Here is a 14,718-nt window from a genome sequence, read left to right on the forward strand (position 1 = left end):
GTGGTGCATCTTCAATATTGAAATTGCCAGAACAAAATTTTGTAAACCAGTTTTGGCACTGTCATCCTGTCAATACATCTTCTCCATACATGTCACACAAATTTTTTCTCGCTTGAACAGCATTCTTACCTTTTTGGTAATAAAAGAGCAAAATATGCTGAAAATACTGCTTTTGATCTTCCATATTTGATGGGACACAAAAAATAAACAATTGCACAAAATCAAACAAAATTTTTTACAAATAAGCCTTAAAATGCTAGCTGTCAAAATATATAATGATAATATGGTTTAAAATGAAAATGGCGGGGAAAATACAACTAATCTGTCTGGTGGTAAAAAAACGAACTTACACTCCGAACAATCGAATATATTATATATCAGCCAATTCCAACAAGTTTAGAACAGGATTTTAATCAAACATTATCAAATTAAAGTACTAAACTTCCATTTAAGTAATTAATTTTTAAATTAGAAAACTTACATTATACTTTAACTAAAATAAATTGAAACTACAGTACTGTCAATATTTTCTCTTAATAATCCACTTTTTTATTTGTTTCCACATTCCTTTCCAGGTACTTTGTGTATGATAGGAATGGAGTATGAATCTTTAATATTAATTACCGTATTTACTCACATATAAGATGATCTTGCATATAGGGACGAGGTGTGACTTTCAAGATCAAAATAAAGAAAATTAGATATATGTATACAATTTTAATTTTATTTTGTTTAATCAGAAATAAAGTATCAATGCACATAAGTGCACACTTTGTCCCACAAAAATTACTGGCATTTTAAACTTTAAGGAAAAATCTTGTTAAATCAATTACATAATTTGTTCATGCAAAGATGGACAATCGGAACCTTTCTTGCTAATTCTTAACAGTCAAATCCACTATGTCAATTACACTTATGAGTTTTTCTGAATTCTGATTTCTGAATAATAATATGTTTTCACATGAGAATGGATTAAAAGTTATATTGGGCTCCCGTGTGAGTTTTGAATTTCAATTTGGAATTCAATTAAAAAGCTTTGTTTTTCCTAATGCTATTCATCTTTACTCCTGACAATACAGAAGAACGATTCAAACGACCGAGATAAAATACTTTTGTTTTTAAACGATATAGGGTGACCACATAGTAAAAAATGCGAATACACTGTGAGGAGCTGGGGTAAGGCTTGCGTCTTAACCCATTAACTGGCAAAGGTTTGGTGAAAACTGCTCACGTTGCCTGTGTATGGTGTGTTTCTTTTTTGCACAGTTTCCCGAATTTTGGGATTGGTTTATCAGGTCGAGTGGGAGGGGTTGTCGATAATGTGTGGGCGATACGTGAGTGTGAGCCGCCGGGGAGGCTGGGAAGTCCTCTCCTTCCGGCCACAGGTCGGTGACCTACTTTCTTGTCAAGGATGGCGTTTCGTTCAGTTACGCGTTACACGAGTGGAGGAGAGTCGGAGGGGTCGACGATAAGACGTTGGCAAAGTCGAGTAACGTCACCACTTAAAAACAAAACAAGAGTTTATTTAACTCGCTAAGTAAATAAAAATTTACAAAACTCCTTCAACTTCGCAGATGAGAGAGAGAGTTCACAACTAATATTTCGTACCTCTGAGATAATATCGGATGGATATTCTATCTTTAATTGTTCCTAAAGGCGGTGTGAGGTGTGGCCCCAGGTATTCCAATTAAGGTCATACAGTAGGTATAAGGGAAGTTAATGTCCGTCTTGGTCGTTGTTCGTTCGATTGGCGACTTCCCCGAGAGGGGAAGGAGGAGGGCTTTTATACGTTTTGTGGTGAAAAAATTCGTCAGGTGACCAATTACTTTAGCAGGTGTGGGGTTAAAGTTGGTGTTAGGCTAGGACTCCACTACCGTAAAAACTTCGTAAAATCCCCTCGCCGTAAAAGCTTTTAATCACGTGACCTATTTGCGTTTGCGCTCGGATTACGGTGGAGGTCCGGCTAGCGCGAAGTTTTTACGGCGACGGTGCTGCTCCAAGTGTCGAAAGTAAATACTTCTTCGAACGTGAATTGGTAGAAACGGAAGATGGTTGTTTACGTGANAGAGAAGTTCACTTTATTCAGAACATCTATTCCTATTATTATGGAATTACACAGATCACCTTCTACTACGTAAATATTTGCAGGAAGAGAGTGTTCGTCAATCTTTATTTCACTTTCGAAGCAACCTAACGGAGAAATACTATTCCAATCTAATCCAATTAAAGATGCATCATCTGAGTTTACTTTCGGAGTCTCTACTTTATCATAAAAACGCCTTGGTATCATTGTTATTTCCGACCTGGTGTCAATGAGTCGTTTTGTTTTGGCACCTAGGATTTCGACATCCGTTTCAATTTTGTTGTTACATCTAGAGAAATGACTTAGTTCCATTTTGTTTACTTCTTTTTGAGGACAAGCGTTAGCTTTATGGCCGAATTTTTTGCACATAAAACATCTAATACCTTCAGATTTATACGAGCAATTACTCGAAATGTGACCAATTTCATTACAATTAAAACATTTGAGAGTTTTACTGTCATGCTTATTTCGATAAGACTGGGGTTTTCGATGCTCTGTAGGTAGATTCGGTTTAGACTGAAACGAACGAGAATATGTAGACCGGATCTTCTCATATACTATCAACTTTTCACGAAATTCTGTCAAATTATCTGTTCCGTATAATATCGCTTTGTTACTGGGTAAATCACGTATACCAGAAATAACATATTCGATCAACCCGTCAGGCTCAATTTTTCCATGACTAGCGAGTTCTTGCATTTTAAAGAAATATTCTTGCACGGATTCATTGGGGAGCATTTGGCATTTAGCCAACATAGCGTGCAATCGCGCTGAGTTATATTTACTGCCAAATTCCGCTTTTAATTCCGATTTCAATTTATCCCAGGAATTAATACCGCTTTGACTTTCAACAAATGATTTCGCTAACCCTGTTAAAAGTTGTTTCGCAAATATAAATTTATGTAAATCAGAGCAAGTCATCGTTTTACCAAAGTCATCGAATGTATTCAGTCATTTATCGATAGAACAATATTAACTATTATCGAAAGGTTTGATTACGTTTTTCACGTCATGAAAGTTAATTAATGGAAAGTTTAGTAATATCCGAAACACGCAGACAATTATTGCTAGGTGGAATATCGGCAACAGTTTGAACTTCTAATACATCTTTGTCTTCGGTATCAGCATCAACATCTGCCAAGATCAGATTTGATTGTAATGATTTTAAATCAGAAAGAGAAAGAAGAAGCCTTTCGACGATTTCGTCTTTAGTACCGTCATATTGAACATTTAATAAGTTGCACAAAACAACTAGGTCGTTTAATCGAAAGTTCTCATTAATATATTGCACTTTCTTTTTTAGGTTTTCGTCCTCTTTGGATGGAAAATTGTTTTTCCTACTACCTTTGACGTGTTGATTTTCGGTATTCGTGGTCTTTGTGTGGGATCTGTGCCAGTATATTTAGTAAGTGTTTCCTGAAATATAAGTGAGAGTATTAACTAATTCTATGTGTATGTTATCAATGATAGATGAGGAAGTGCTTGTAGTATCATTAGTGGTAGTTGTACATGTGCTATTATTAATGCTTGTTGCTGGATTAACCTGACAGGTTATGTGATCTTCTTTAATGTTAAGTGTTTCTGTCTGTTGATGTTCATCTTTCATTCTGTCCTATCTCGCTTTCTTTCACCTTCCACCTTAACCCTTCCTAAAACTTTTATTCTTCTTTCGTATTCATGTTTCTTCGGCTATACCAAAGAGTGTGGCCAATAAACAATTCTAGTGTCAAACAATTCTAGTGTCTGTTGATGTATTTGATCAGTAACCTAGTGTCTGTTGATGTATTTGATCAGTCTGTTGATGTATTTGTTGTTGTTTGATAAGTTCAAGTGTTGTTTGTGGAATAAGGTTGTTATGTATAATTGTTCTTTTTTGATCGACAACCCTTTGTTCGGTGACAGTGAGGTGAGGATATTGTTGTGTGAATCTATGGTGTAGTTGTTGTCTGTATGCTGTCATGTTTGTTTCGAGTTTTGTGATTGCGTAGTAAGTACGGATGATAAACTCGTTTATTTCTGCTGTCCATTTTATCTGTTGGCGTGGTTTTCCAGCCTTTGTGGTCTGTGGATGCATTGCCACTGAAACACCAAGGCTATGTTGATTCCTCAAATCTGTTGAGGGCATTGCAGTAGCCATGCTTGGGCCGGCGCTGCTTTCGCCACCGGTAACAAAGGGAGACTGCGGCCTATTTTTCGAACGTGAGCCTCTGCCTAATCCACGATAGCGGACCTTGTTAACCCGTGCAATGTCCGAGCCGGTATCACACTTTGATCTGGTTACTACCATGATAATTATCTCTACAGAATGTGGGTGAGGTCACTCTTAGCTTCATTTCTCCCCATAGACCTTACTGGCATGGGTGTCCCTACCAGGAGCTTGTGCTCCAGCCTGCATTGCCCTATGGATCAGTAAAATTACTGGGCTGTCCTATCACGACCAGGTGGTGACCACGGGACAGTTACTATTATTATTATTAACCCACCTTGATTATATTATAAAACTGTGAATGCTAATAATGAATAAAATATTCCTCAAAGTCTGACCACACTGGAGATATGACACATGACCCCTTCTATGTCTCTCTCTACCCTGTCAACCTTTAATTAAGAACCAAAATTTAATAGCATTGAATTCCTTTATACACATGCTCCTGTGACAAATTTTGTTTCTTAAACTTTACTCATTCTGAGATATTGTTTAATATTTCAACAGAAAAAAAAATTAAACAAATTAGACACCAACATATGCACGTGGAAATTTTTTCCTTTATTTGACATTTTTTGGGTTTGAGAGATCTCGAAATATATAGATTTGCAAAAAACTAAAAGGTGATATGATTCAAATACTTTTTGTTTTTTATATACATAAGTTGGGAAAGTAAAAAAGGAGTTGGAGTTGGGATTTTTGATGACTGACTCTACAGCTCTGGTTTTTATAACCAGTTGGACTTTAAAACCAGGAATCTGTTATAATTATACCTGTACTTTTTTATTCATATTAATTATTTTTCTCATTTGTTCTTACAAATAAAATCAAAAGCAGATGTAAGTTTTAAATTTTTCTGTATTTCAGATATTTAGGTATTGTAAATAATATGAAATGTATGATATGATTATATTCTAGATGATCCCAGTTGGAATCCGGCAACAGACGCTCAAGCTGTAGATAGGGTGTGTAGAATAGGACAAGACAAATCTGTTGTGGTTTATCGATTGATTACGTGTTCAACTGTAGAAGAGAAAATTTATAGAAGGCAGATTTTTAAGGATTCCATTAATCGTCAAACCACAGGAGGAAACAAGGATCCACACAGGTATTTTAAAATTACAGCAGACTTTTACTACTTTTGGGATATAATAAATACAAACTTTTAGCCTAAGTACATTTGGGCCAAAAAGTCTATCATAAAATGCTCAAGTATAGTTCATAAAAATTTGTAATATACTGGGTTGTTCGGAAAGTAAGTTCGTTTTTCCTGTGGAAAAAAACACAATATTTTTATAATAATTAAATATTTTATTGAATGATATATATCAACCATTTTGGTCAAATACCTGTTGTAATTGTTTCTGGTAGTAACATGATTTCACATTCATAAAAGTTTTGATCGTTGCTTACAAAAAACTGATCCAAGTAATTTTTGACATTGTCATTTCAAGTAAATGTCTTACAGTTAAAAAAAATTTGTATAGACTGGAACAAGTAAATAATCTGAGTGTACTTGATCTGGCGAATATGGTTGGTGTGATAGTACACCCATCTAAGTTATAACAGTTTCTGATCAGTTACCAAACTTGTGTGAAATTTGACATTATCGTGGTAAAACACTACACCTGTTTTGTTGATCAATTCTTGCTGTCTTTTCTGTTTGATGATATTACTCAATTTGTTTACTCGATGGCAACACACTTTTGAATCAATTTTTAAATTGTCTGGTAAAAGCTCCAAAAAAAATTTCCTTAAAATCCCACCAAAGAGAGCATCTCTCTTTAAGAACATGTGGAATCCATATATCGAGCTTTGAAACGAAACCAATTTATTTCAAGTAATCATAAACAGTTCAATTTGACAAATTTAATCTCTTAGTGATTTTACATGTTGTTATTTGGCAGTTTGCTTCAATCGGTACCTTTATTTTGTTTTCATTGGCTTCAACTGGCCGTCCAGAACGTAGTGCATCTTCAATATTGAACTTCCCAGAACAAAATTTTGTAAACCAGTTTTGGCACTGTCGTTCTGTCAATACATCTTCTCGATACACGTCACACGATTTTTTTCTCGTTTGAACAGCATTCTTACCTTTTCGGTAATAAAAGAGCAAAATATGCCGAAAATGCTGCTTCCGATGTTACATATTTGATGGGATACAAAAAATAAACAATTGCACAAAATCAAACAAAATTTTTTACAAATAAGCCTTAAAATGCTAGCTGTCAAAATATATAATGATAATATGGTTTAGAATGAAAATGGCGGGGAAAATACAACTAATCTGTCTGGTGGTAAAAAAACGAACTTACACTCTGAACAATCTAATATATTATATATCAGCCAATTCCAACAAGTTTAGAACAGGATTTTAATCAAACGTTATCAAATTAAAGTACTAAACTTCCATTTAAGTAATTAATTTTTAAATTAGAAAACTTACATTATACTTTAACTAAAATAAATTGAAACTACTGTCAATATTTTCTCTTAATAATCCACTTTTTTATTTGTTTCCACATTCCTTTCCAGATACTTTGTGTATGATAGGAATGGAGTATGAATCTTTAATATTAATTACCGTATCTTTAATATTAATTAAGATCAAAATAAAGAAAATTAGATATATGTATACAATTTTAATTTTATTTTGTTTAATCAGAAATAAAGTATCAGTGTGCACAAATGCACATTTTGTCCCACAAAAATTACTGGCATTTTAAACTTTAAGGAAAAATCTTGTTAAATCAATTACATAATTTGTTCATGCAAAGATGGACAATCGGAACCTTTCTTGCCAATTCTTAACAGTCAAATCCACTCTGTCAATTACACTTATGAGTTTTTTTTAATTCTGATTTCTGAATAATCATATGTTTTCACATGAGAATGGATTAAAAGTTATATCGGGCTCCTGTGTGATTTTTGAATTTCAATTTGGAATTCAATTAAAAAGCTTTGTTTTTCCTAATGCTATTCATCTTTACTCCTGACAATACACAAGAACGATTCAAATGACCCAGATAAAATACTTTTGTTTTTAAACCACATAGGGTGAGCACATAGTAAAAAATGTGAATACACTGTGTGAGGAGCTGGGGTAAGGCTTGCGTCTTAACCCATTGACTGGCAAAGGTTTGGTGAAAACTGCTCACGTTGTCTGTGTATGGTGTGTTTCTTTTTTGCACAGTTTCCTGAATTTCGGGATTGGTTTATCAGGTCGAGTGGGAAGGGTCGTCGATAAAGTGTGGGCGATACATGAGTGTGAGCCGCCGGGGAGGCTGGGAAGTCCTCTCCTTCCGGCCACAGGTCGGTGACCTACTTTCTTGCAAGGATGGCATTTCGTTCAGTTACGCGTTACACGAGTGGAGGAGAGTCGGAGGGGTCGACGATAAGACGTTGGCAAAGTTGAGTAACGTCACCATTTAAAAACAAAACAAGAGTTTATTTAACTCGCTAACTAAATAAAAATGTACAAAACTCCTTCGACTTCGCAGATGAGAGAGAGAGTTCACAATAATATTTTGTATTTCTGAGATAATATCGGATGGATATTCTATCTTTAATTGTTCCTAAAGGCGGTGTGAGGTATGGCCCCAGGTCTTCCAATTAAGGTCATACAGTAGGTATAAGGGAAGTTAAAGTCCGTCTTGGTCGTTGTTCGTTCGATTGGTGACTCCCCCGAGAGGGGAAGGAGGAGGGCTTTTATACGTTTTGTGGTGGGAAAATTTGTCAGGTGACCAATTGCTTTAGCAGGTGTGGGGTTAAAGTTGGTGTTAGAATGACAACATTATGACGAATTTTGCCAGTAATTGTAAACTATACACGAGTTGATTGTGAGAATGTTTATAGTTAAATAGCAAGAGTTATAAATTTCTCATGCACTTTATATTTCGTTTCTGTAGGTTCAAATTCCTCTAGTTAAAGGAATTTATTGTAAATTTAAAGGATTAACTTCTTTTATGAAATTATATGAACTTCGAATTTCACATCACTCTTTTCTTTCTTTAAAACTGTACTTAGATAGTGCAATTTTAAAAATTAGGTGGTTGATTGATTTTTTCGGCTAGAGGTATGATTACAAAACGATTAGAAATCTCTCCCTTATTTTTCATCTCTTTCATTTATTGATAAGAATATTTAATTTATTGGTTGACATTTAGGCGTAGAAATTAGAACTAGGTGTACATATAATTTTATCCCGGCATGCGTTAACACCGCGACAATATTTACGGGTGGAGGTTATTAATTAACAGAGTCATCTTAGGTTGTTTGTTAGGTGCTTGCTTGTTGATTGGTGAAGAGTAGTTCAAAGTTCTTGGTGTTGAGGCTGGTTGTAGGTCTTCTGGTGCAGATGAATGATATGAATTTGATGGAGTTGGGAGTAGGAATTGATGGATATCTCAAGCAGAATATGGGCAAAATCTTCAAGAAGGATGATACCTGGTTGGCATCTTTGACGAGGGAAGGTCAGTGAATTAGGTGAAGAATTTTAGTCTGTGACTGGCTAGTCGGCCCATGGATCAGCACATTCTGGAAGTGAAGTGGTACTGTTCTTGGGTTAGATAAAATAATATCAATATTAGTAAAAATTTATGGAGTAAAGAATATCTCTGGGATGTAGAGGTAGGTAGGTTTACATAATGGGTGGATTTACTCTCTCTCTCTCATTAATTTAAAATTGCGATATTTAGGATATAGAAAAGTTTTACCGAATAAAGAATAATGAATCTAGCATCAATTATATCCTGGTATAAAGTTTGGAATACGCATTTCGAAAAAAATTATCGTGGGAAGGAAAATAGACAATAACCAATATAAAAGAGTAAAAATAGGGTAGATTTTCTTCCTCTGAAATAGGGAGATATGGTTATTAATGCTTGAATTCTCTGACTTTGTTGAGATCTAAGAGTAAATAAGGGAATGACTTTGGACTAGGTTAATTTAATTAGAGCCCTTTTTCTATATTCCTCTATTCTTGAAATGAAATTAATGCCCTAGCAATATGTTACAACTTATTTGCAGACCTAAGTTGAGGATGACCGACTAGAAGCGGGAGAAATAAGTCATGGAATACGACTATGAGTGGGTTGAGGCATAACCCATGGTTGATCCGCAACTGGGCCCTGACTTCGAAGTGCATAGGGAGGACTAACTTCTTGTTCTTCTTCCATGTCCGATTCATGGACTTCGCTTTCGGGCTCAGTTTCACCACTCTCACTTTCACTTTCACTTTTCGGTTCTGTTTGTTCTTCCGGTAATGGAGGGAGTATAGAATTCAAAATAAATTCATCCCAAGGGTCAGTAGTAATAATCTGTTGAGGCGTTACTGTAAGTACGTCCTGTTCTGGTGATACTATAGGGCGATCGACGGTCATGTCCTTGTTATCCCGCTGTATTCTAGGTCGCTTAAATTTTCTACGGGTTGCAGTTTTTTCTCTTTCGCTCCATTTCTGTCGGTTTCCTCTGTTTTCTCTTTCGGCGGGAGCTATTCATTCAGTTTGTGGGATGTCCAACGCATTCTCCCTTTCATTTATGTCCTTCCGCCTTTTCTTCCTTCTGTGTGGCCGTAGGGGCGTGCAAAAATGTATAGGCTTCCGATTGGGTAGCATCACTTGTGCATTAGTAAGGTCTAATGTTAGTCGTGCCGCCTCAATGATGTCTCTGCCCAAGATCCCTTCACATGGGGTTGTGACCTCGGCTTGTACGATACCACACAGCATGCAAAGTTTCTTTCCCCGTAATTTAAACGTAGGCGTCACTATTCCTATAGAGGTACTTAGCTTCCCTAAGATGGGTCCTAATTTTTGTCTAAGTTCAAATTTGATGAGTTTTCCCCTTCAATCTGTTTGCTTGGTCATTTGATATGAGCGTACGTTCCACTCTAGGGTCAACTTGCATTTTCACAAGGATATTATTAATGTAGACTAATATGATAGGGTTAGGTTTTAACACAGTTGTCGTTAGTCTTATCCTGCCTTTCCACCTCGTCTCATTCTCCTCGGTAGGGTTTCTTAAATATTGAGGTCGTTGTTCGCTGATACTACAGATAATGCCTTCTCATCTACGTTGATTCTGAAAGTTGATTCAGGGACGCGTAGAGCATTTTGTGAGGCGCGGATTTTTTCGGATTTGTACGGGCCGCTTAAACATCAATTTTTCGGTTAAGTAACTTCGGAAAAAACCCAAGAAATTTAAACTATATCGAATTTCACCGAGTTTGTAACAATGAGCTGAGGAAGTTGACAGTTAAGTGTGAAGAATGCACCATCATCGTCAACAAGAGGCGATGACGTGTCAACTCTCGCACGAAAAGGTATAAAAGCTTGAATCTCCGGAAGCTCAGGGCAATTCGTCATAGGAAGTTGTACTTTGTGATAGTGCCCACCTCGACCCCCGAACCTCCATACAGCGGACTTGATCCAGCTACAGAGAGAGGACATCGGCAAGAAGACACGGAAGACACCACACCCTTCCATACAGACAACGTTCGCCAAACTCTCCCTTCCACCTAGAGGTATTTAGGGGTAGATTTTATAAAAGCGCTCTCTCTGAACTAGAAACTAGGGCAGCAACCTAACTAAGAACGTAATCGCCTATTTCTGTACATACTTTAATATAATCGCATTTAGATTTAGTATTTGTGTAACTTAGTTGTGTTAATTAATAAATGCTTGTTATTCTGTTGACCTGTCTCCTGTCTAACCGGCACCAGCCAACTTACCGGTGCACTCCCCACTCGATTTGCCCTCCGTCCGACGTTGCAGAGATCGGGTTTTACCAGCCCGCGCAGAGTAAGTGGTCATTGTGGGATTAACCCGTGGCCCACTGCTTGTCTCACAATTTGCTAGGTTGGTTACTCGGCTGAGTGCATCTGCAATTAGGGGTTTGAGCGATATTTGATTCGCTGGAGCGTCAAATTATTATAGGTGTTATCAGTATAGCCTTTTCGATGGGTTCGTCTTGATGCAGGGTTCCTAGAGTCGTTTTGAGAGGGGGCTCTGGTCAAACCATCCACTCGAGCCTTAAGCTCCTCCATTGCCGAAGTTAGTTGCCGTAGATCGTTTATTGAGGGGGAGGAATCAGTTGATCTGTCGCCTTCTCTAATTGTTTGCAGGATCCCCTGAGGATGGGCAGTAAAGTTCTCTATCCTTTCCTCGCTAATGGCGGCTTTTACCACATTGTCAAAGGTAGCAGACTCTCTGGACATTGGTTTCTTTATGCGTATATCGACTCCATTTAAGAATTGCACCTTTAATCCTTCATCTAGCTCCTTGCTTTGGACTCTGTGAATGATAGCAGTTTCCGTGGCATTTGTGCCAGCATCCGGCGTGATTTCTATCTCCATGGCCAACGCTTGTAGTCGAGCGGCATACGTCTGTACGTCTTCCTCCCGTTTCTGAATGCACGTATAAAATCTTTTTATACGTGCATTCAGATTTAGTCGAAATGTAAAGGGTTTGCAGTCAAAGTGCTCTATCGTCAGTCGCTTAAACTTGTCGAATTCCTCTACTTACTTGATTCAACGGTCCTTCCTAACAAATACCCGGGCTATCCCGGTAAGTTTAAGCTTGGCCATGGCCAACATCTGTGCCTTTGACCATGCCGCTACCTTGGTAACATCTGTCAATGAATCAAAGAAATCTGTTACTCTGGGGCCTCCGGCCTCTTCAGAGAATACTGGTAATAAGGGTATTATTCCACTCAATCCTCCCAATGTAAGGAGATTCGGCATTGGGTTTGGATTTTGGGTTTGGGTTGCCTGCCCTAGCTGCATTACGAGCTGCTTCCTCCATTAGGTCTATATTCTAAACTCTAACTAGGTCTAAATCTAAAAACTAGGTCTAAATAAATCTTAGGTCTAAATCCCTACTTCAATTTAAATCAAACACTTTCTTGACTATAGCCTCCTTTGCCTTATTGATTTTCCGAAAAAGTTGGACCTTACTCCTGCAAACCAATATGTGAGCCACCGGGGAGGTTGGGAAGTCCTCTCCTTCCGGCCACAGGTCGGTGACCTACTTCCTTGTCAAGGATGGCGTTTCGTTCAGTTACGCATTACGCAAGTGGAGGAGAGTCGGAGGGGTCGCCAATCGAACGAACAACGACCAAGACGGACATTAACTTCCCTTATACCTACTGTACGACCTTAATTGGAATACCTGGGACCACATCTCGCACCACCTTTAGGAACAATTAAAGATAGAATATTCATCCGATATTATCTCAGAGGTACGAAATATTATTGTGAACTCTCTCTCTCATCCGCGAAGTCTAAGGAGTTTTGTAAATTTTTATTTAGTTAGCAAGTTAAATAAACTCTTGTTTTGTTTTTAAATGGTGACGTTACTCGAATTTGCCAACGTCTTATCGTTGACCCCTCCGACTCTCCTCCACTCGTGTAACGCGTAACTGAACGAAACGCCATCCTTGACAAGAAAGTAGGTCACCGACCTGTGGCCGGAAGAAGAGGACTTCCCAACCTCCCCGGCGGCTCACATGAGTAACAGACACCATTAACAAACAAGCAAAAATAAAAGTTTAATGATTAACTGAAACCTAACAAAAAGCTACACAAGTACAGATACAATAGCAATAAAGCTGTGTATAACAGACATTAAGAGTATTTGAGCTACCTGAATTCTCTGATATCAAATTGTGAATCCCAGAGAAAGTTTTCAAAAATTATATGAAACATCCTACCTTTTTCCTTTTTTTCAAGAATACAAGAGGACACTGGAGATCTTTTTTGCAGCTTGATCGGGAGAAGTTGATTCTAAGGGACAATTGCTCTGAAGTGGAGTGTCAATCTTATAATCTCTTCAGACCTGGGAAAATGATCAGGTGATTGCATGTTTTCGAAGACGAAAGTTGATTTTGCGGATTTTGGGCCATAAGTGGTCCAGAGAGACAGATTCAGATTCTTTTAATGAAACATACAAAAAATTAGTATGTACTTGTTGCCGTTTACACACAGCCAAGTGAATCCAGAAACAAAGAAAGTGAATACAATGAATAAATGTAATTGAAATATTATATAGAAAAAAAATAAAATTAAGATTAACAAGTAAGAAATGATAAAACATTTACAAATTACAAGAATAATATAAAACAATACACACAAAACAAAAACGTCACAACATTGTGGTTGCCCACCTAAAGATACGATATGTGACAGGGAAGTTCTGAGAAGCCTCAAAAAGTTTTTGTCAATAAAATTCAAAATATTACAACACAGTACATAAAACTATATACAAGAAATGCAATACATAAAATTAAATACAAGACAAACATTAAATCACATTAGTGTAACCTGAGGAAATACCTCACTGAATATATGATAAATTCTTTACTATCAGAGGTACCTCGAGTTCTTCAGTTTGTAATTGAACAATTGTGTTATGTAAGGTCAATTCTATTTAAGTACAGTGGAACCCCGGTTAACGAACATCCTGGTTAATGACCAAATCGGTTAATTTAATTTAATGAACTTTTATTTTGCAAAAATTTTGTCTTGGATAACGAACAATATTCGGATAATGAATGTAACGGTATTTTGTGTGAAATTTTGTTGGTGTTAGGCGTGCGCGAGTTAAGCACTGCTTTTCCGAGTGTTTGTGCTATACTTCTTTTTTCAATTTTGTGATTTTTATATTTAATCAATATGGCATCCAAGAAAGAAAAAAGTCATAATGGCAATAAAAAAAGACAATGCAATATAAACGACAATGCACTAGCGCATCTGAGAAAAATTTTGATTGAAAGAGTAAGACAATCAACTTTAGATCAATTTCTTGTTCCTTACAGAAAGAGTTTGTTTGTTTGTTAAGTTTATGGCAACGCAACTTATGGCAACGCAACACTTGGGTGATTTGCCTAGGGGGAATGCCTTCTGGGAGGTGTTTTTAAGGGAAACTGGTCCCTATTTAGATGTTACAGACTTGGAGAAAACCCAGAAAACTCTACGTGACCAGCCCGTCCGAGTGGGGTGCGAACCCACAAACAAACTCCCCGTGTTCAAGGTACGAAGACCACTTAGTCACTGGTGGGGTTTTTTACCGAAAGAGACTTCGACTCGAAGAATCTTCTGATGAAGTGCTACTCGTTATTTTTTTGGAAGGGATGCCCCTTCTAAGCATTAAGGTTCGTACATCTCCACTTTTCTGCCACCAACTACAGCAAACGAAGATATGTACAGTGCTATTTTATTAAACAAAGTTTACATGTTTGTTGATGTAATGATAGATACTACGTTTTCCGACATTTTCATCAAAGAAAATTACTGTATATTACAAATAAAATCACAAAAATTTTGGAGACTAGAACGGATTAATTGCATTTACATTAATTTCTATGGGAAAAATTACTTCGGTTAACGAACAGAGTCGCGGAACGGATTAAGTTCGTTAACCGGGGTTCCACTGTA

At 37.0% G+C, this 14,718-nt stretch overlaps 1 protein-coding gene across 1 annotated transcript in view; it reads left to right on the forward strand.

Annotated features, from left to right (window-relative positions):
- The first annotated feature begins 4,368 nt into the window (after window positions 1–4,368).
- LOC111614381 (DNA excision repair protein ERCC-6-like) overlaps window positions 4,369–14,718 on the forward strand; it is a 22,243-nt gene continuing 11,893 nt past the window's right edge. Inside the window, exons 1-2 of the mRNA XM_023355752.1 lie at window positions 4,369–4,390; window positions 5,208–5,397. Of these exons, the coding sequence (XP_023211520.1) occupies window positions 4,369–4,390; window positions 5,208–5,397 (212 nt within the window). The remainder of the gene's footprint in view (window positions 4,391–5,207; window positions 5,398–14,718) is intronic.

Source organism: Centruroides sculpturatus, unplaced genomic scaffold (genome assembly GCF_000671375.1).
Source record: "Centruroides sculpturatus isolate CEXI.00-Female unplaced genomic scaffold, Cexi_2.0 scaffold2002, whole genome shotgun sequence".
NCBI lineage: Eukaryota > Metazoa > Arthropoda > Arachnida > Scorpiones > Buthidae > Centruroides > Centruroides sculpturatus.